The sequence below is a fragment of the Somniosus microcephalus genome, chromosome 2 (assembly GCF_052327205.1).
Source record: "Somniosus microcephalus isolate GS21.2 chromosome 2, FLI_Smic_1.0, whole genome shotgun sequence".
Classification (NCBI taxonomy): Eukaryota; Metazoa; Chordata; class Chondrichthyes; order Squaliformes; family Somniosidae; genus Somniosus; species Somniosus microcephalus.
This window is the reverse complement of record NC_140988.1, coordinates 390656225-390677254: the sequence shown is the minus strand read 5'-3', so window position 1 is coordinate 390677254 and position 21030 is coordinate 390656225. Positions and strand designations below refer to the sequence as shown.

The following is a 21030-nucleotide window of genomic DNA, read 5'->3' as shown; positions in this document are numbered from 1 at the left end:
TTAAGGGCTATGGAATAAAGGAAGGATAGCAAACTAGATTAAAAATTGGTCAGAAGGGAGAAAACAAGACAGTTGGAGTTAAGGGCAGTTTTCCGAGAGGTTGGACGTGGGTAATGGTGTCCAGCAGGGTTCACTTCTGGGGCCACACCTATTCACTGTGATTTTGATATAAGCCTAGAGGGAGTGGTGTTGGAATTGGCAGGTGATACCAAAGTAGGAGGTATAGTTAATCCTTTAAGGCCAAAGGAAGCTGCAAAGGATATTGATAAGATGGGGCAATGGGCTCAAAAGTGGCAGATGGAATTCAATGTCAGTAATCGTTGATTATATTCTGATGGAAGTAGGCTCGTGTTGTGGAAGGCCAGTGGGATTGGGGGTGCAGGTTCACAGGATATTAAAACTTTAGTAAGCCCTCAGTTAGAGTACTGTGTGCAGTCTTGGACTCCAGATTATAGGAGGTTATTGAGGCTTTAGAGAGGGGGCAGCACAGATTCATTATCTACTTTGTACTAATGATTAAAAGTGGGAATTATTTACAGGTAGGAGCTCCCAGGAACTGCAGGTAGAGACACTACACTCATGTTACCTGATAATTAACAGCTTTGACCTGTCTCTTCTCCCTTTCTCCCCAGGTACACCTATTTGGTTGATGGTATTTCTCGTGCTGATTCTGATCTTGCTTCTTGTGGCATTTTTAATACTGTTATACCATCTGAAGAAAGAGGGTGAGAACAGCGACGATGACACATCAGACAGATCCAATCTCAGTGAGAATAATCCCACTGTCAGGTACAGCGCCACTATCTTCATTGGGACAGACCACAATTTTCATTGTGGAAACGCTAAACTTTCTGATGCTCATTTCCATAGAACTGGTCCGACTTCATATCCTAACCAAGCCTATGTTTTTGTCAAATGATTCCTAATTTCCAGCACCCGAGGCTCAATATCCTGAATAGCCCATAACACGCAGCCACAGCTCAACTCAAAGCTCCAAATTATACTGATAGGCTGAACGAAGGCATTTGAGAAAAGGGGGATTGCGATGTGATGTGACCGAGGTCTTTAATCATAGTCATTGCACTCCTGCACCTGTACCGGTGTCAGCTCTTCACCTGGAACTGTCCACCCGAATCCCATTCCCAGCCTTTTCCTGGAACTATTGTATTTTTCTGATAATAATCCTCTGTCTGTATTGCAGGCCAGATGGAGCCCTTAACTTTCTCTGGTAATCTCCCATGTGGTAGCTTATCCCAGTTCCTGGGAGATCTTACCTTTAATATCCTTTATTACTCATTTATCAACCAGTGGAACCAAACTTTCACTCTTTATCCTCTGAAAAACTTTCATTATTTTGAAAATCCGATGAATCTCCCCTCTGAACAGCCCCAAATTTTCATCCTTTCTTCATAATGATAATTTCTGATTCTAGTGACTCCTAACTGTCCCCTTTCCATGGCTCTGATATTCTTTCCATAATAGGGTGCCCAGAACAGCAATGTGCCAGCTCTGGCCCAACCAATGATGTGTGCAGATTCAACGTCACTCCATTGTCCCATTGTACAAAACCCAGAGGCCTTTTCACTTGTACTCCCACCTTTAGTGTATCCAGCCCGAGCTCTCACTGCTGCTCTACTCTGCTAAGAATCTTACCATTACAGTACACATCCTTTCTCACTTTACCTTTTCCAAAATATACGACTTCACATTTCTCTGCATTGAACTTCATCTGCCACCCATCTGCTAAGCTGTTCAAATTTGCCTAGGCATTAAACAGGTGCATCACACCTGAAGCGCACTGCTCCTGTCCCGCCCCGGGATCACCGAGCTCCTATTCTGGCCCATTTGAAAGGCCATGGGGCAGCCAAGGCACATCACTGTCCTCTCGCAGGGCCTAACCCCAGCGGTTAGGGACAGGAAAATGAAGAGTAGCTACAGGCCTCTCGGAGCACATAGATCAGCAGCCAGATGTCAGACTTCTGGAGGGGCTAAAAATAAAGTCATTCTTTGACTTTCCCCAGGACTCCTTTCAAGCCTCTGGTCCACAAGGGTCCAAGGGCAGGCCACCGCACCATCTGTTCTGGGGTACCCAGCAAGCTTTGTATCCACTAGGTAAGGCTGGGGTCCCAGGATCTCCCCTCTTGACTCAATTAAATGGCTCCATCAGGCCTGCATTTACTTAAGATGCAGTCCCAGCTCTGCACCCCCCCCCCACCAGAAATACCATGGTGTAGGAGTCTACGTACTCCTAGCAAAAAATACTGAACTCGGAGAGGTTCAACAGAAAAGGTTTAATTGTTGAGGCTGCATGCTGAACACAAAATGGAGTCAGAGACTACACAAGGTACAACTCTCTTTCATCAGTGCACAGCTTCGACTCCTCCTCCCCCGCTCTGGGCTTAACTATGTTGCAGATCGAGTTTCTTAAAGGTGTCATCCTTCTTAAAGGCATGACACCTGATTTATAGTCTACGGACCGGAAAGCGGATTGTGTCCGTTCTGTGATCGGTACGCCACACAGCTCCCCCCAGAATCCGCTAGTATGGAGTGTACGAACCGGCGTGGCGGCTTGATGGCACGGCCGGAACGGCTCTTGGCAGTTGGTGTCGGGAGCGGGGCGGTCGGACGCGTCGGGCTCTTAGGCGGTCTGCCCCGCGGTGGGGGTTGGCCCACTTGAACGGGTTCGTCGGGCTCTAGGTGCGCCAGCTTGATCCGGTCGACCGACACCTTGTCAGTTCTGCTGCCCACTTCGAGGAGGAAGAACTTGTTCCCCGTCTGGAGTACCTTGTAGGGTCCATCATATGGGGGCCGTAGAGGTCCTCGGTGGGCGTCATGGCGCACAAAAACAAATTTGGCCATGTGCAGGCTAGGTGGTACGTGGGTTGCTGGTTCGCCGTGCCGGCCGGTGGGTACCGGAGCGAACTTGTGCTCGGTTGGCGAAAGCGCGGCGTTGCTGGTCAGCCAACCAGGGGGTCGTGGCGGTGGGCAGGAACTCTCCGGGTACGCGCAGCGGCTGGCCGTACACGAGTTCCGTCGCCGAGGCTTGCAGGTCTTCCTTGATCGCGGAGCGTAGGCCGAGTAGCACCCACGGGAGGCGGTCGATCCAAGTCTCGTCCTCGAGGCTGGCGCGGAGGGACGCCTTCATGGACCTGTGGAATCGCTCACACAGTCCGTTGGCTTGGGGGTGGTAAGCCGTGGTGCGGTGAACGGCCACCCCGAGGTTTCGGGCAATGGCGGCCCACAGATCAGAGGTGAACTGCGGGCCTCTATCCGACGTCATGTCGGAGGGGATGCCGAACCGAGCCACCCAGGTACCGATGAACGCCCTCGCGATGTCGGCGGCGGTGGTGGACATCAGCGGAATGGCCTCGGGCCAGCGGGTGGTACGGTCCACGATTGTCAGCAGGTGCATGTGATCTTGTGATGGCGGCAGGGGGCCGACGAGGTCGATGTGGACGTGGTCGAACCTTCTTTCTGGCACGGTGAACTCCTCGAGTGGGGCTTTGACGTGTTGGTGGATTTTGGCACGCTGGCAAGCTATGCAGGATCTGGACCAGACGCGCACATCTTTGCGCAGGCCGCGCGAGACAAATCGGTTGGCCACCAGTCTAATGGACGCGCGGGTGCCGGGGTGTGAGAGGCTGTGGACGATGTCGAACACCCGTTTTCGCCAAGACGCCGGGACTACGGGGCGGGGTTGCGCCAAGGAGGTGTCGCATTTGACTGTGACGGCGGACGGGCCGCAGGCGACGTCGGTCAGTCGCAGCCCTGGGAGGGTTGTGGGCGCGGAGAGCAGATCGGGGTCGGTGCGTTGCTCCGCTGCCAGTTGAGCATAGTCCACTGCCAGGTGGGCGCCGTGGATGGCGGGGCGGGATAGGCAGTCGGCCACCACGTTGTCTCGACCGGAGGCGTGCCGGATGTCCGTGGTGAATTCGGACACCGCGGCGAGCTGGCGTTGTTGCCTGGCTGACCACGGGTCCGCAGATTTCGCCATCGCGAATGTCAGGGGTTTGTGGTCGACAAACGCGGTGAAGGGGCGGCCCTCCAGAAGAAATCTAAAATGGCGGACTGCCAGGTACAGTGCGAGGAGCTCGCGGTCAAAGGCGCTGTATTTGGCCTCCGGGGGGCGCAGTTGGCGGCTGAAAAAGGCCAGCGGTTGCCAGGCCTCGTCGACCCACTGTTCGTACATGGCGCTGACCACGTGGTCGGAGGCGTCCGTGGTGAGGGCCACCCTGGCGTTGGGCTGTGGGTGAGTGAGCATGGTGGCGTCGGCGAGCGCCTTTTTGGTCGAGTCGAAAGCGGTCAACATGCCCGCCGACCACTCGATCGCCATTCTGTCTTTCTTACCCCGGAGGGCTTCGTATAGGGGCCGCATGAGGGAGGCCGCTCCGGGAATGAAGCGGTTGTAAAAGTTGATCATCCCCAAGAACTCCTGGAGGCCTTTGATGGTGGTAGGCCAGGGGAACTGCTGGACGGCTTGCACCTTAGCGGGCAGGGGAATGGCTCCGTCCTGCGTGATGTGGTGGCCGAGGAATTCGATCCTGCTGAGGCCGAATTGGCACTTGGCTGGGCAGATGGTGAGCCCGTGCTCACTGAGCCGCTGGAACAGGGTGCGGAGCTGCTCGATGTGTTCCTGCTTGGAGGAACTAGCTACCAGGATGTCATCCAGGTAGACAAAGAGGAACTTCAGGTCCCGGAGGACCGAGTCCATGAGCCGCTGGAAGGCCTGGGCCGCGTTTTTGAGGCCGAAGGGCATTCGGAGGAACTCGAATAGCCCAAAAGGGGTGATTATGGCCGTCTTGGGAACGTCCGTGGGGTGGACTGGCACCTGATGGTAACCGCGCACCAGGTCGACTTTGGAGAAGACTGAGCGGCCGGCCAGTCTAGCCGAGAAGTCTTGAATGTGCGGTATGGGGTACCGATCCGGCGTGGTGGCGTTGTTTAGGCGCCGGTAGTCCCCGCAGGGGCGCCATCCCCCATCGGGTTTGGTGACGATGTGGAGTGGGGAGGCCCAGGGGCTGTTGGAGCGGCGGATGATGCCAAGCTGTTCCATTGTGGCGAACTCGGCCCGCGCGATCTCCAGCTTGGCCGGGTCCAGCCTGCGGGCGTGGGCATACACCGTGGGCCTGTGGTGGGGATGAAGTGTTCTACCCCGTGCTTAGCAACCTTCGCGGAGAAGGTCGGGTTGGTGAGGGCTGGGAACTCAGCCAGGAGTGCTGAGTAGTCGTCCGTTGAGCGGGCGCGGCACTGCCACGCCATTTCGGCGGGTTGGGGGGGTGCCATGGCGCCCGGGACAGGTGACATGGTGTTCATGTCCACGAGGCGGCGCCGAGGCATGTCGACCAACAGGCCATGGGCGCACAGGAAATCTGCACCGAGGAGCGGGGAGAGCACCTTGGAGGTGATAAACTCCCAGTGGTAGCCGCGGCCTGCGAGGTCATTAGTGACGGTGCGGGTGCCGTACGTCCGGATGTCGGTGCCGTTGGCGGCAGCCAGCGCAGGGCCGTGGCCGCCTCGCTGGATCTCGAGGGCGGACGCGGGGATGATGCTGCGCTGCGCGCCCGTGTCGCATAGGAAACAGCGTCCGGAGGCGCTGTCCATAACGTACAGCAGCGCGCCTGCTTGCCCCACGGCCATCGTGTAGGCCGGTGTGGGGGCGGTTGGAAACGTGCAGGGATGGCTGCAGCGGCGTGCCCGTGCGCCGAACCGGGTATGGAAGTAGCAGTAGCCCTGGGTCGGAGGGCTTGGGGGACGTGGGGGCCTCGTGGCCGAGCTGTGTGGCCGCGCGATAGAGGGTGGAGCGCGCGCCGACGCTGCGGAGGCCAGGTCGGGGGTGACGGCGTGGTTGGAGCTGGCGGACAGGAGCTTATCGGCTTCGTCGGCCAGGGCCTCGAGGTCCGTGAGGCTGGACGCCACGATCGCCGGGCGGATGCTGGGAGGTAGTTGGCGGATAAAGAGCGTGCGGAAGAGGGAGCCGGGCGGTTTCTCGTCGGTCAGAGCAAGCATGTGTGAGAGCAAGTCTGACGGCGTGGAGTCACCGAGGCCCGGGAAGTCGAGGAGGTGGCAGTTGCGCACGAATTGGGAGGCTGTGAATTTTTTAATGAGCGCGGCCTTCAGATGTGCGTACTTGCCTTCCTCCGGAGGGTTTTGTAGTGTTGTCCAGACTTTCGTGATTGCGGAGCTGCCCAGGGAGGCGAGGAGGTAGTCGTACATCGTTGCGTCGGCGGTGATGCCGCGGAGTCGGAATTGCGATTCGGCTTGAAGGCACCAGGCGGTGGCCAGGTTCTCCCAGAACTCCGGCAGCTTCACAGAAACTGCGTTTGTGTCAGCCATGGTTACACTTAGGAGTCGTCCTGAGCGTCGGGGTCACCAATGTAGGAGTCTACCTACTCCTAGCAAAAAATACTGAACTCGGAGAGGTTCAACAGAAAAGGTTTAATTGTTGAGGCTGCATGCTGAACACAAAATGGAGTCAGAGACTACACAAGGTACAACTCTCTTTCATCAGTGCACAGCTTCGACTCCTCCTCCCCCACTCTGGGCTTAACTATGTTGCAGATCGAGTTTCTTAAAGGTGTCATCCTTCTTAAAGGCATGACGCCTGATTTATAGTCTACGGACCGGAAAGCGGATTGTGTCCGTTCTGTGATCGGTACGCCACAATGGCGGCATTAATGGGGTGGAGACCTGTCAATCCTGCTCTCTGTCCCTTTGCACTCAGGAAACTCTCAGTTCCCCTAGAGCCAAGGGCCAGGAATATCGGCCCTACTAATCACCTGCATTCTCCCTCACTCTTCACCATGTTCCCTAATTTGGTATCTGCAAACTCCGGCATTCCTCCTGTACGTAATTCTAAATCATTTATATAAATGGAAAAGAAGAAATGTCCCATTATGATGAAATTTGAGGCTAGCGATTTCCGCACCCGCCCCCCCCCCCCCCACCGGCCACTGCCCCCACTAGTTAGTCGGTGCTAACTCTGCATTCTCCTTTAAATGTGATGATCAGGTGAGAAATGGAGTTGAAGGTCATAAGAATAAGTTTAGATGATGATAATTGAGTCATTTATGGCGTGTTAAGAGTTTGAATCCTTGTTCAGAACATTAATTGCCACAGTTTGAGGGAATTGGGTCTTTTCCCTGTATATTCCAGACCCAATTACTCCAGTCTTCTCCTGACCAGCCTCAAACTCCAACTCAGCCAAAACTCAGACTCATATCCTGTCCCACCTCAAACTCTGTTCACCTTCACCCCAGCCATCCTACGCTGGTCCCTCAGCCTCACATTTCACATTTTTATCCTTGTCTTTAAATTCCCTCCATGGCCTCACCAAACTTGTAACCTATTCCAGCTCTAAAACTCCGCTGAACACTCTGACTCCGGCCTCGAGTGCCTCTCACCTCACCCCGTAGTCCTACCATTGGTAACTCTGCTTTCAGCTCCCTAAGTTCCACTCTAGACTTCCCTCCCTAAACCCCTTCACCTCTTCACCGTTCCCTTCCTTTATGACGGCCCCATAAAACTCAACTCTCTGACCAGCTCCTGCTCACTCTTCTTAATCTCTCTGTTTGGGCTTGACAGCTGTTCTCCTCACAGCTTGGGACATTTCTCTACATTCAAGACAGGTATAAATGCAAGTTATTGTAATTGGTGTTCAATCGTGTCGCTCCAGAAATTCTACCTTTGGGAACGGTAGCATCGTGGTTATGTTACTGGACTAATGATATGGCGACACGACAGCTGCGGAATTTAAATTCATAAATAAATAAATCTGCAATAAAAAGTTCGTATCAGTAATGGTGACCCTTGTAACAACCGGATTGTTGTAAAAATCTATCTGGTTCACTAATATCCTTTAGGGAAGGAAATCGACTGTCCTTACCCGGTCTGTATGTGACTCTAGACCCACACCAACGTGGTTGACTTTTAACTGCCCTCTGAAATGGCCTAGCGAGCAACTCAGTTGTACCAACCCGCTACGCTAAAAATAAAACCAGATGGACCACCCAGCATCGGATTCGGACACGACAAAGGCACACCCAGCCTAGTCAACCCTGCAAAATCCTCCTCACTAACGGCTGGGGACTTGTGCCAAAATTGGGCTAGCTGTCTCACAGATTAGTCAAGCAGCAGCCTGACAGTCATATCCTGAACCACCGGCAGAGGTCGCGGCATGATGGTATACAGTCGGGGGCAGTGGCCCTGGGAGCCCTCAACATTGACTCAGGACCCCATGACGTCTCATGGCATCAGGCCAAACATGGGCAAGGAAACCTGCTGCTGATTACCAGCTACCGCCCTCCCTCAGCTGATGAATCAGTACTCCGCCATGTTGAACACCACTTGGAAGAAGCACTGAGAGCAGCAAGGGCACAGAATGGACTCTGGGGTGGGGGACTTCAATATCCATCACCAAGAGTGGCTCGGTAGCACCACTACTGACCGAGCTGGCCGAGTCCTGAAGGTGATAGCTGTCAGACTGGCGCTGCAGCAGGTGGTGAAAGAACCAACACGAGGGAAAAACCTACTTGACCTCATCCTCACCAATCTACCTGTCACAAATGCATCTGTCCAAGACCGTATTGGTAGGAGTGACCACCACACAGTCATTGTGGAGACGAAGTCCCGTCTGCACACTGAGGACACGCTCCATTGTATTGTATAGCACAATCACCGTGCTAAATGGGATAGATTCAGAACAGATCTAGCAGCTCAAAACTGGGCATCCATGAGGCATTGTGGGCCATCAGCAGCAGCAGAATTGTATTCCACCACAATTTGTAACCTCATGGCCCGGCATATCCCTCACTCTACCATTACCATCAAGCCAGGGGACCAACCCTGGTTCAATAAGGAGTGTAGGAGAGCAGCACCAGGCGTACCTAAAAATGAGGTGCCAACCTGGTGAAGCTACAACATAGCACTAAATGTATGCTAAACAGCGGAAGCAGCATGCTATAGACAGAGCTAAGCAATCCCACAACCAACGGATCAGATCAAAGCTCTGCAGTCCTGCCACATCCAGTCGTGAATGGGGGGGACAGTTGAACAACTAACGGGAGGAGGAGGCTCCATGAATATCCCCATCCTCAATGATGGTGGAGCCCAGCACGTGAGTGCAAAAGACAAGGCTGAAGCGTTTGCAACCATCTTCAGCCAGAAGTGCCAAGTGGATGATCCATATCGGCCTTCTCCTGAGGTCCCCACCATCACAGAAGCCAGTTGTGGTGATTATTCCTTGTTTAGTAAAAGTATTGTGATTGGTTGTTTGTTAACTGCCTTGGGATATATGTTGTAATCTCATTGGTAGTTGATGTCACATGATGTGTGGTGGCCACCTTAAATTCAGTTCTTTTCCAGCTTTGGTTGGGACTGGATGTGGAAAGATGTGCTGCAGATTTTAAAGTTAATAAAGCCTAGCTTTGGAAGGCAAATCTATTCTTTATTTCAATTTATTAACTTTATGTTAGAATGGAGCGATATCTTCAACCAGAACGATTCAAGGCTGACCCCAATTCTGCTGGAGTGGATGATAAATGGAAACATTGGTATTGTACATTTTAAAACTTTTTGGGCGTGTTGGATCAAGTGTCTCTAAATAAGCTGAATATGCTGATCAACCAAATTGCTCCGGATGTATATAAATATATTTTGGACTGTAAAACTTATGAAGTGGCTATTTCTACATTGGAAAAGATTTTTGTTAAACCAAAGAATGAGGTATTTGCACGTCACCTTCTATCTGCCCGTAGGCAGCAGGTGGGAGAATCTTTGGATACTTATTTACAAGCACTTCGGTGCCTTAGTGTTAACTGTAATTATAATGCCGTGACGGCTGAAGAATATAAGGAAGAATCGGTACGGGATGCTTTTATTAATGGATTACTGTCTAGATCAATTCGTCAGCGGTTGTTAGAAAATAAGACTTTGGATCTTAAAAGTGCTTTTGAGCAAGCTTCTACATTGGATGTGGCTCAGAGAAGTTCAGATTCTTATGCTCTTTTTAATCGGCCTGCGACTATGGTTTCGGCAGTTTCGGATGAAAAGGAATTATGTGGACTTAATGGGAGTGGTTTACTAGATTCTGAAACAGTTTCTACTTCGGCGGCTGTTGCCTCTAGGATTCAGAAGTGTTATTTTTGTGGGAATATCCGGCACCCTCGTCTGAAGTGTCCTGCTCGGGAGGCTGTGTGTAGTAAATGCGGCAAGAGAGGTCATTATGCACGCGTGTGCAAATCATCAGGTTTAATTACCTCCTCCTCTCCTGGTGTGGGAGGGCCCTCCTCTACCACCTCCTCCTCTGTGACTATTCAGCCTTTAGATAGGGCGTTTATTGCATCAATTTCTGCTGCATTTGCTCATGGCCTAAACAAAGCTATAGTTACGGCTCAAGTTAATGGGTTGGAAGTGAAGGCCCTTATAGATACGGGCAGTACTGAGAGTTTTATAAGTCTTCAGTTTGCGAAGGAGAAGCATTTGAAAATTTTGCCTGTTACGTATCAGGTGTGTATGGCTCAGACGACCCTTATTTCACAAATAGCTGGTTGTTGCTTTATGAAAATGATTCTTCTAGGTAATACGTATACTGATATACGCCTATCTGTTTTGCCTAATCTCTGTGCGGATATTTTGATTGGACATGATGTGCTTCAGTTACACGAGTCTCTTAGTCTTTCATTTGGAGGGACTAAGCCACCTTTATCTATTTGTGGATTAACCTCTTTATCCATTTCTCCATTATCACTTTTTTCCAGTTTGATGCCGGATTGTAAGCCAATTGCTACCAAGTCAAGAAGGTATAACAGTCAGGATAGAGAATTTATTAATTCTGAAGTTCAACGTCTCTTATTGGAAGGAATCATTGAACCTAGTTGTTCGCCTTGGCGGGCACAGGTAGTTGTCACGACTAACGAGAGACATAAGAAACGAATGGTGATAGACTATTCCCAAACTATTAATAGGTATACTCAATTAGATGCGTACCCTTTGCCTAAGATTGATGAGCTTATCAATAAAGTATCTCAGTATAAGGTTTTTAGCACTATTGACTTAAAGAGTGCTTATCATCAGATTCCTATTGTTAAGAAGGATCAACCATATACGGCCTTTGAGGCTGGTGGAAAGCTGTATCAGTTTTGCCGAATACCATTTGGTGTTACTAATGGTGTTGCTTGTTTTCAACGGGCAATGGATGCTTTTATAAGTGATAACTCCCTCTCTGACACCTTTTCATACTTAGATGACATCACAGTGTGTGGCAAATCAAGGGTGGAGCATGGTTCTAATTTAAAAAGATTCCTTCAAGCTGCGGAAAAAGTTGGTTTAACTTTTAATAAAGAGAAATGTATCTTTTCGACTACTGAGGTAAATCTATTGGGGTATATTATCTCGGGAAACAAGATTAAACCAGATCCAGAACGTCTGCGACCATTGATTGATTTACCTTGTCCTACTAATTCTAAGGCTTTGCAATGAGTTGTTGGACTGTTTTCTTATTATTCTAATTGGATTGCAAATTTTTCACGGAAGATCCGGCCTCTTATTCGGGTTACGACATATCCTCTATCATGGGAGGCCAGGACATGTTTTGAGAATTTTAAAAAGGATATTTTAGGAGCAGTTGTGCATTCTATTGATGAGCAGGTTCCTTTTGTGATCGAGACGGATGCTTCTGATTTTGCAATTGGGGCTACTCTGAACCAAAATGGAAGACCTGTGGCCTTTTTCTCACGTACTTTGAACAATAGTGAAAAAAGACATTCGTCAATAGAGAAAGAGGCATACGCAATAGTAGAAGCATTGCGTAAATGGAGACATTATTTATCGGGGCGACATTTCACGTTGGTAACTGATCAAAAATCTGTGTCCTTTATGTTTGATGTTAAACATTTTGGAAAGATCAAAAATGATAAAATAATGAGATGGAGGATTGAGTTGGCATGTTACCATTTTGACATAGTTTATCGTCCGGGGAAGGATAATGTTGCTGCTGATGCACTGTCGAGGGCTTATTGTTCTGTGATTCACGGAGATACGCTTATTAATCTTCACAATGCCTTATGTCATCCCGGGGTTACGAGGATGATACACTTTGTACGCAGTAAGAATTTGCCCTTTTCAGTTGAAGACGTCAAGCAGATGACTTCATCATGTTCTATCTGCGCTCGGTGTAAACCGAATTTCTTTAAGCCTCAACGAGCTCATCTTATAAAGGCTACTTCTCCTTTTGAACGTTTGAGCGTCGATTTTAAGGGGCCTCTTCCTTCAACTACTCAAAACCGATATATATTTACTGTTGTGGATGAGTTTTCAAGGTTCCCTTTTGCTTTTCCTTGCGCAGATGTATCAGCTGCTACAGTTATCAAATGTCTGACTCAACTTTTTGTCATCTTTGGGATGCCTGCGTATATCCATTCGGATCAGGGAAGTTCTTTTATGTCTTCCCAGTTGAAGGAATACCTTCAGAGTCGGGGAATTTCTACTAGCAGAACTACCCCGTATAATCCCCAGGGTAACGGACAGTGCGAACGATACAATGGGGTGATCTGGAAGGCAGTTATGTTGGCTTTGACATCCCGGAACCTTAAGAATACACAATGGGAAATGGTACTGCCTGATGCCCTGCATTCCATTAGATCATTGCTTTCAACGGCTACTAATGTGACCCCCCATGAAAGGCTCTTTAACTATCCGCGGAGATCTACTACGGGATATTCGGTACCTTCATGGCTTACTATGCAGGGACCTGTGCTGCTTCGACGCCATGTTAGATTGTCAAAATATGATCCTTTAGTGGAGGAGGTGGAGCTGTTGGAGGCAAATTCCCAATATGCTCATATTCGATTCCAAGATGGGAAAGAAAGTACTGTTTCAATTAAAGACTTGGCTCCTTGTGGTGGCCAGCCCTCTTCTGAGGATATTAACAATAGTCATGATTTAGATAATGTGGATGCTGTTACAGATACTACGAATGTCTCCAATCCGATTGCAGATAATTATACTTCTATTAGTCAGCCCTCGATGGATGTTTATGACCGTCCCAGTTTACCTTCTGATGGGATTTCTAATCCGGAAACCGTTGAAAATTGGGATATGGATAGCCTTTCTGCTGAAGATACTTCTGTGCCTTCTGGTGTGGGAGGGCAAGGAATTTCACCAAGGTTAAGAAGGTCGACACGAACAAGATATCCGGTCGACCGATTGAAAATGGACTTTTAAATTGATAGTAATGTTTTAAAAATTGTTGAAATATTATATTATATTGTTTTAGTTGAGAGATACTCAATACTTATGTGCAATGTTATTATTTGTTGTTGTTCACTTAGTATTGTGTCATGTAAACAGTTTTACTCTTGTTGTGCATAGTTTTAGTTGTAAATAATTAATTATAAATTGTAAAGGTTATTTAGGTTGGAGTATATTTTAAAAGGAGGGGTGAATGTGGTGATTATTCCTTGTTTAGTAAAAGTATTGTGATTGGTTGTTTGTTAACTGCCTTGGGATATATGTTGTAATCTCATTGGTAGTTGATGTCACATGATGTGTGGTGGCCACCTTAAATTCAGTTCTTTTCCAGCTTTGGTTGGGACTGGATGTGGAAAGATGTGCTGCAGATTTTAAAGTTAATAAAGCCTAGCTTTGGAAGGCAAATCTATTCTTTATTTCAATAGTCTTCAGCCAATTCGATTCACTCCACGTGATATCAAGAAATGGCTGAGTGCACTGGATAGAGCAAAGGCTCACCGATGCTCATTTTGGGTTCCGCCAAGACCACTCGGCTCCAGACCTCATTACAGCCTTGGTCCAAACATGGACAAAAGAGCTGAATTCCAGAGGTGAGGTGAGAGTGACTGCCCTTGACATCAAGGCGGCCCTAGTAAAATTGAAGTCAATGGGAATCAGGGGGGAAACTCTCCACTGGCTGGAGTTATACCTAGCAAAAAGGAAGATGGTTGTGGTTGTTGGAGGCCAATTATTTCAGCCCCAGGACATCACTGCAGGAGTTTCTCAGGGCAGTGCCCCAGGTCCACCCATCTTCAGCTGCTCCATCAATGACTTTCCCTCCATCATAAGGTCAGAAGTGGGGATGTTCACTGATGATTGCAGTGTTCAATTCCATTCACAACTCCTCAGATAATGAAGCAGTCTGTGCCCGCATGCAGCAAGACCTGGACGACATTCATGCTTGGGCTGATAAGTGGCAAATAACATTATCTCCAACAAGAGAGAGTCTAACCACCTCCCCTGGACATTCAACGGGATTACCATCGTCAAATCCCCCACCATCAACATCCTGGGGGTCACCATTGACCAGAAATTTAACGGGATCATCCTCAAAATACTGTGGCTCCAAGAGCAGGTAGTTGGGTATTCTGTGGCGAGTGACTCACCTTCTAACTCCCCAAAGCCTTTCCACCATCTACAAGGCACAAGTCAGAAGTGTGATGGAATACTCTCCACTTGCCTGGATGAGTGCAGCTTCAACAACACTCAAGAAGCTCGACACCATCCAGGACAAAGCAGCCTGCTTGACTGGCACCTCATCCACCGCCTTAAACATTCACTCCCTCCACCACCTGCACACTGTGGCTGCAGTGTGTACCATCTACAAGATGCACTGCAGCAACTCGACAAGGCTTCTTCGACAGCACCTCCCAATCCCGCGACCTCTACCACCTAGAAGGACAAGGGGTGCAGGCGCATGGGAACACCACCACCTCCAAGTTCCCCTCCAAGTCACACACCATCCTGACTTGGAAATATATCGCCGTTCCTTCATCGTCGCTGGGTCAAAATCCTGGCATTCACCCCCTAACAGCACTGTGGGAGTACCTTCACCACACGGACTGCAGCGGTTCAAGAGGGTGGCTCACCACCACCTTCTCAAGGGCAACTAGGGATGGGCAATAAATGCTGGCCTTGCCAGCGACGCCCACATCCCATAAATGAATAAAAAAAACTCAGAGTTAAGTGCAAATTTTACATGGTTCATCAGAGGGAATGGGCTGAAGGTCTTGGGAGTCTATTAGAGGAAGGGGCTGATGGCCAATTGGAGGGAATGGATCTGATGGTCCTTTTAGAGGAATAGGCCAAATGGCCTTTTTCTGTTTCGTACTTATGTTGTTGACCTTTCTACAGCCAAGTACTGTCACCCTTTCTTTAGCCCCATGAATGTAAAATTTCTTCATCCATCACAACATTCTTGCAGCCACTTATAATGGAGCTCTCTGTCTCATTTACTGTACAGATGTCTGTTTTCCTTTTTGATAACCTTTTTGACTCATTTAAAATTGATTTTCCTTCCCACCTTTTAGTTCCCACAGCTCCATGCATATCTCCCTATCCACAAAGGGCTCCGATGTCCCATCTAGCCAGTGGAGTACGTAGGATTTAAGGCTCCAGCACCAGTGATGTGAGTCCAGTGGGAAGACGCTTGACCATGTTCACCAGTCAGTGAAGCCTAGGTTTTGGAGACCATAGCCGCAGGGTACGTCTTAATCTTCAAATTCAAGGGCACAGTCACACTGCCACATTTGGGAGTCCCCAGAGGGAGCTATCTTTTTAAATGAGATGACTAACCTGTTGAACTCTCAGGCAACCAGTGAGGTGCCACGCCATCAAGGAGTCCGTTTTATTTATGCTACATTTTGGCATCCATTATATTAAGAATATAAAAACAATGGAAAAGATGTAGTGAAGATTCACAGGATGTTACAGGAAACTTTCTGGTATCCGGCACTGACGGGACCGAGCTGGTGCCGTCCCATCAAAACTGCCGTAGAAACCAGCGCTAATGTTAAAACATACGGAGCTTTTGAGCTCCGTGTGAATCAACAAACCCTGTTGCTTAGCAACAGCTTCAAAACAGTCGGCCGCAGCTTAAAAGCGTCTCTGTAGCTAAGCAATAGCTTCAGCTAGACCTTGCAGAGCCTGACTGGAAAAAAGAAGCAACGAGAAGTAAAAAAACTTATAGGAAACGGCTCCTGAATTTTGCCAGTAGATAGAGCTTTCCGGACATTTAACCTCCGGTTAAATGAAAGTTTCCTGTACTAGAGGTGAGGGGTTTACAGTTATCAAGGGAGTCTTGAGATGTTGAGGCTTTTTTTGCTGAAAAACTTAAGGGGTGATGTGATAGCGGTCTTCAAGATTATAAAGCGTGATTGTGGGTAAATAGTGACAGATTGTTTCCACTGCTTGGCGAGACAGTAACAAGAGAGCACAGAAAGAATTAAATGGGAGGTTAGAACATAAACCAATTGTTGTCAATAAAATTATTTGCCTGGTAGTTTGAGGGGAAAACTCACAAAGGACACCCTACAAACTATCAGGCAAGTACTGTCCCCTCTACAACCATAGTCACTTAGCTACATGATTCCTTCAGTGAAACATTTCTGTGCTTTCCATCCTTCCGCCCATTGTGTTCTGCCCTGAGGCAGGTCCCAACTCGTTTCTTGAGCCATTTACCGGGGAAAAGTAGCTGAGGTGCTTTCCCTTTGCCTTCCTCACGGCTTTTACATTCTCCTAGGCGGGCTAAAGAGCCTCACATACCCTTTACAGTGGTGGGGAACCACCTGCACCCACCTGACGAAAATACCCTCGCAGGACATCGGCCCCCTATTCAGAGCCGCTGTCTGGAGTGAGGTCCAAACCATAACCCTTTGACTTAGAGGCGGGAATACCACCCCAGAGCCAGCGTCACATTGTCCAGAAGCAAGTCCCTTGCTGGATGTCAGCCCAGTATTTGGAGACCATATTCTAGTCTCCACTCCTATGCTTTCCAGAAATAGGCAAATGCAACTGATTCAAGGTTTTTTGTAGTCCAGTCTTCATACCAAGCACGTCTTTCAATGATGGCCATACACATTTTCCCAAATCAGTGTACCCAATCCGAGCAGCTTTTCCGTTCAGCGTCTTTCTCTGAAAACCACCCAACATGACCAACTACAGGAAACTTTGTGCTATCCGGCACCCACGGGACCGAGCTGCTGCCGTTGCCTCAAAACTGCCGTACTCTCCAGAGTTAATGTTGAGAGATACGGAGATTCTTATCTCCGTATTTGACAACAAACACTGTTGCTTAGCAATAGCTTCTAAACACTCGGGTGTGGCCCTAAAGCTCTGTAGCTGAAGCTGTTGCTATAGCTACAGACCTTGCACAGCTTGACTGTTCAAACAAAGCAAAAAAAACAAACAAAAAGAATAAAAAACGGCTGCTGATTTTTGCCGGTGGCTCCAGATTGCCGGATAGCTCACCTCCGGAATGCACAAAGTTTCCTGTACTCTGTTAGCTTTCCAGCTCAATTCTAACTATAAACATTGTGGGGTTTTCATAGTTTCAGATACAAGATTCCTTGTCAGATATCCACAGCTCCAGAATGTGCACATGCCACCACCTGACTTCCTGTACATCGATAGGCAGAATAACAGACACTGGCTCAGCCACAAACCACCAGACAGCATTCAGCAGGTGATCAGTACTCAGTACAAACAGTATACTTACATTCATTACAAATTTTCCTGCTCTCTTCCAAATGCCAAAGCAGCGATGTTTCTGCATCGCTTCGAACCTTAGCCCAGTGCTCCAGCTCTCGTATTTTACATCGTGCTCATGCATCGCTTCGAACCTTAGCCCAATGTTCCAGCTCTTGTATTTTACATCGTGCTCATGCATCGCTTCGTACCTTAGCCCAGTGCTCCAGCTCTTGTATTTCACATCGTGCTCATGCATCGCTTCGAACCTTAGCCCAGTGTTCCAGCTCTCGTATTTTACATCGTGCTCATGCATCACTTCGAACCTTAGCCCAGTGCTCCAGCTCTTATATTTTACATCGTGCTCATGCATCGCTTCGAACCTTAGCCCAGTGCTCCAGCTCTTGTATTTCACATCGTGCTCATGCATCACTTCGAACCTTAGCCCAGTGCTCCAGCTCTTGTATTTTACATCGTGCTCATGCATCGCTTCGTACCTTAGCCCAGTGCTCCAGCTCTTGTATTTTACATCGTGCTCATGCATCGCTTCGTACCTTAGCCCAGTGCTCCAGCTCTTGTATTTTACATCGTGCTCATGCATCGCTTCGAACCTTAACCCAGTGCTCCAGCTCTTGTATTTTACATCGTGCTCATGCATCGCTTCGTACCTTAGCCCAGTGCTCCAGCTCTTGTAATTTACATCGTGCTCATGCATCGCTTCGAACCTTAACCCAGTGCTCCAGCTCTTGTATTTTACATCGTGCTCATGTATCGCTTCAAACCTTAGCCCAGTGTTCCAGCTCTTGTATTTCACATCGTGCTCATGCATCGCTTCGAACCTTAGCCCAGTGTTCCAGCTCTTGTATTTCACATCGTGCTCATGTATCGCTTCAAACCTTAGCCCAGTGCTCCAGCTCTTGTATTTTACATCGTGCTCATGCATTGCTTCGAACCTTAGCCCAGTGCTCCAGCTCTTGTATTTCACATCGTGCTCATGCATCGCTTCGAACCTTACCCCAGTGCTCCAGCTCTTGTATTTTACATCGTGCTCATGCATCGCTTCGAACCTTAGCCCAGTGTTCCAGCTCTTGTATTTCACATCGTGCTCATGCATCGCTTCGAACCTTAGCCCAGTGTTCCAGCTCTTGTATTTCACATCGTGCTCATGTATCGCTTCAAACCTTAGCCCAGTGCTCCAGCTCTTGTATTTCACATCGTGCTCATGCATCGCTTCAAACCTTAGCCCAGTGTTCCAGCTCTCGTATTTCACATCGTGCTCATGCATCGCTTCGAACCTTAGCCCAGTGCTCCAGCTCTTGTATTTCACATCGTGCTCATGTATCACTTCGAACCTTAGCCCAGTGCTCCAGCTCTTGTATTTTACATCGTGCTCATGCATTGCTTCGAACCTTAGCCCAGTGTTCCAGCTCTTGTATTTCACATCGTGCTCATGCATCGCTTCGAACCTTAGCCCAGTGCTCCAGCTCTCGTATTTTACATCGTGCTCATGCATCGCTTCGAACCTTAGCCCAGTGCTCCAGCTCTTGTATTTTACATCGTGCTCGCTCCAGCTCTTGTATTTCACATCGTGCTCATGCATCGCTTCGAACCTTAGCCCAGTGTTCCAGCTCTTGTATTTCACATCGTGCTCATGTATCATTTCGAACCTTAGCCCAGTGCTCCAGCTCTCGTATTTCACATCGTGCTCATGTATCGCTTTGAACCTTACCCCAGAGTTCCAGCTCTTGTATTTTACATCGTGCTCATGCATCGCTTTGAACCTTACCCCAGAGTTCCAGCTCTTGTATTTTACATCGTACTCATACATCGCTTCGAACCTTAGCCCAGTGCTCCAGCTCTTGTATTTTACATCATGCTCATGCATCGCTTCGAACCTTACCCCAGAGTTCCAGTTCTTGTATTTTACATCGTGCTCATGCATCGCTTCGAACCTTAGCCCAGTGCTCCAGCTCTTGTATTTCACATCGTGCTCATGCATCGCTTTGAAGCTTAGCCCAGTGCTCCAGCTCTTGTATTTCACATCGTGCTCATGCATCGCTTCGAACCTTAGCCCAGTGTTCCAGCTCTTGTATTTTACATCGTGCTCATGCATCGCTTCGAACCTTACCCCAGTGCTCCAGCTCTTGTATTTCACATCGTGCTCATGTTGGGTCCCAATTCCACAAACCTTTGAGTCTCTATCCTTGCCTTGAGATCTCAGTAAGCTGTTGTTAACATTCACTCACTAGTGAACTGGACTAGTTTATGTCTCCATAAGATCTCACTTCTAGTCTTCAAAGCAGTGGAGACCACGCTTAAAGTTTAAAGTATGAAATTAATCTATTAAACAAATAGTAAAGTGAATAATCTAACAGTGATATATAATTATCAATTTTACAGTAGAACATATTTTACCTATTTCCTTGAATAGATAAAGTAATAAATGATCACAACTTTATAAACTGATCTCATCTTTTATAATTGACTTTTAAATACCCAGTGTGTTTTTCTGTCTTTCAAGAATATTAATGTTCTCAGTTATTATCCAACTGTCTCCTGACTGTCTTTCTGAGATTTTCAACTGCCCAAGAGAGTCTCCAAATTCTAACTGTCCAGAATCAAACCAAATTGTGGCTTTTATACACCAATAATAGGTCTGACAGAACAGCCAGGGTTTCGAATATCTGACCTCTTAAATTCAAAAGGGAACTGTCAGTCAAAAACAGGATGTCTTGCTCCAGTTGTACAGGGCCTTGGTGAGACCACATCTTGAGTATTGTGTGCAGTTTTGGTCGCCTTATCTGAGGAAGGATGTTCTTGCCATGGAAGGAGTTCAGCGAAGATTCACCAGACTGATACCTGGGATGGCAGGAATGACGTATGAGGAGAGATTGGATCGATTGGGCTTGTACTCGCTCGAATTTAGAAGAATGAGAGGGGATCTCATTGAAACTTACAAAATTCTGACAGGACTGGACAGACTAGATGCAGGAAGGATGTTCCCGATGGCCGGGGAGTCCAGAACCAGGGGTCACAGTCTAAGGATAAGGGGTAGGCCATTTAGGACAGAAATGAGGAGGAATTTCTTCACCCAGAGAGTGGTGAACCTGTGGAATTCTCTACCACAGAAGGCAGTAGAGGCCAATTCATTAAATATATTCAAGAAGGAGTTGGATATATTTCTTAAGGCTAAAGGGATCAAAGGGTATGGGGAGAAAGCAGGGACCGGGTACTGAATTTGGATGATCAGCCATGATCGCATTGAATGGCGGAGCAGGCTCGAGGGGCCAAATGGCCTACTCCTGCTCCTATCTTCTATGTTTCTATGTAAACTCAACCAAACACAAATTATGTATATATTTGAACACCATGGGCTAGATTTTCGGGAGCCGTCAGACGGGGTTTCAGGCGTGTGGGGGGGAAAATCCCAACTTTGGGGGTCCCGACACCATCCCGCCCAAAACCCCACCCCACGTAAGTTTCAGGGGCGGCGGGTACCCGCCCCGTACTGGGATCCGCCGAAACCAGGCGGGAAGGGATTAGTGCCAATTAACTGCCTGT

The 21030-nt window shown here is 48.4% G+C and overlaps 1 protein-coding gene across 5 annotated transcripts in view; it reads left to right on the top strand.

The window, feature by feature from the left end:
• Positions 1–21030, top strand: part of LOC147123873 (disintegrin and metalloproteinase domain-containing protein 12-like) — a 566371-nt gene that overhangs the window by 523487 nt on the left and 21854 nt on the right. For 3 of the 5 annotated variants that reach the window (XM_085976452.1, XM_085976457.1, XM_085976447.1), the window contains 2 exons: positions 633–789; positions 15315–15487. In XM_085976452.1, the coding sequence (XP_085832578.1) occupies positions 633–789; positions 15315–15387 (230 nt within the window). In that variant the 3' untranslated portion in view covers positions 15388–15487. Of the gene's footprint in view, positions 1–632; positions 790–12991; positions 13565–15314; positions 15488–21030 lie in introns of those variants that run through there. The other 2 variants (XM_085976449.1, XM_085976448.1) reach the window with 2 other exon arrangements.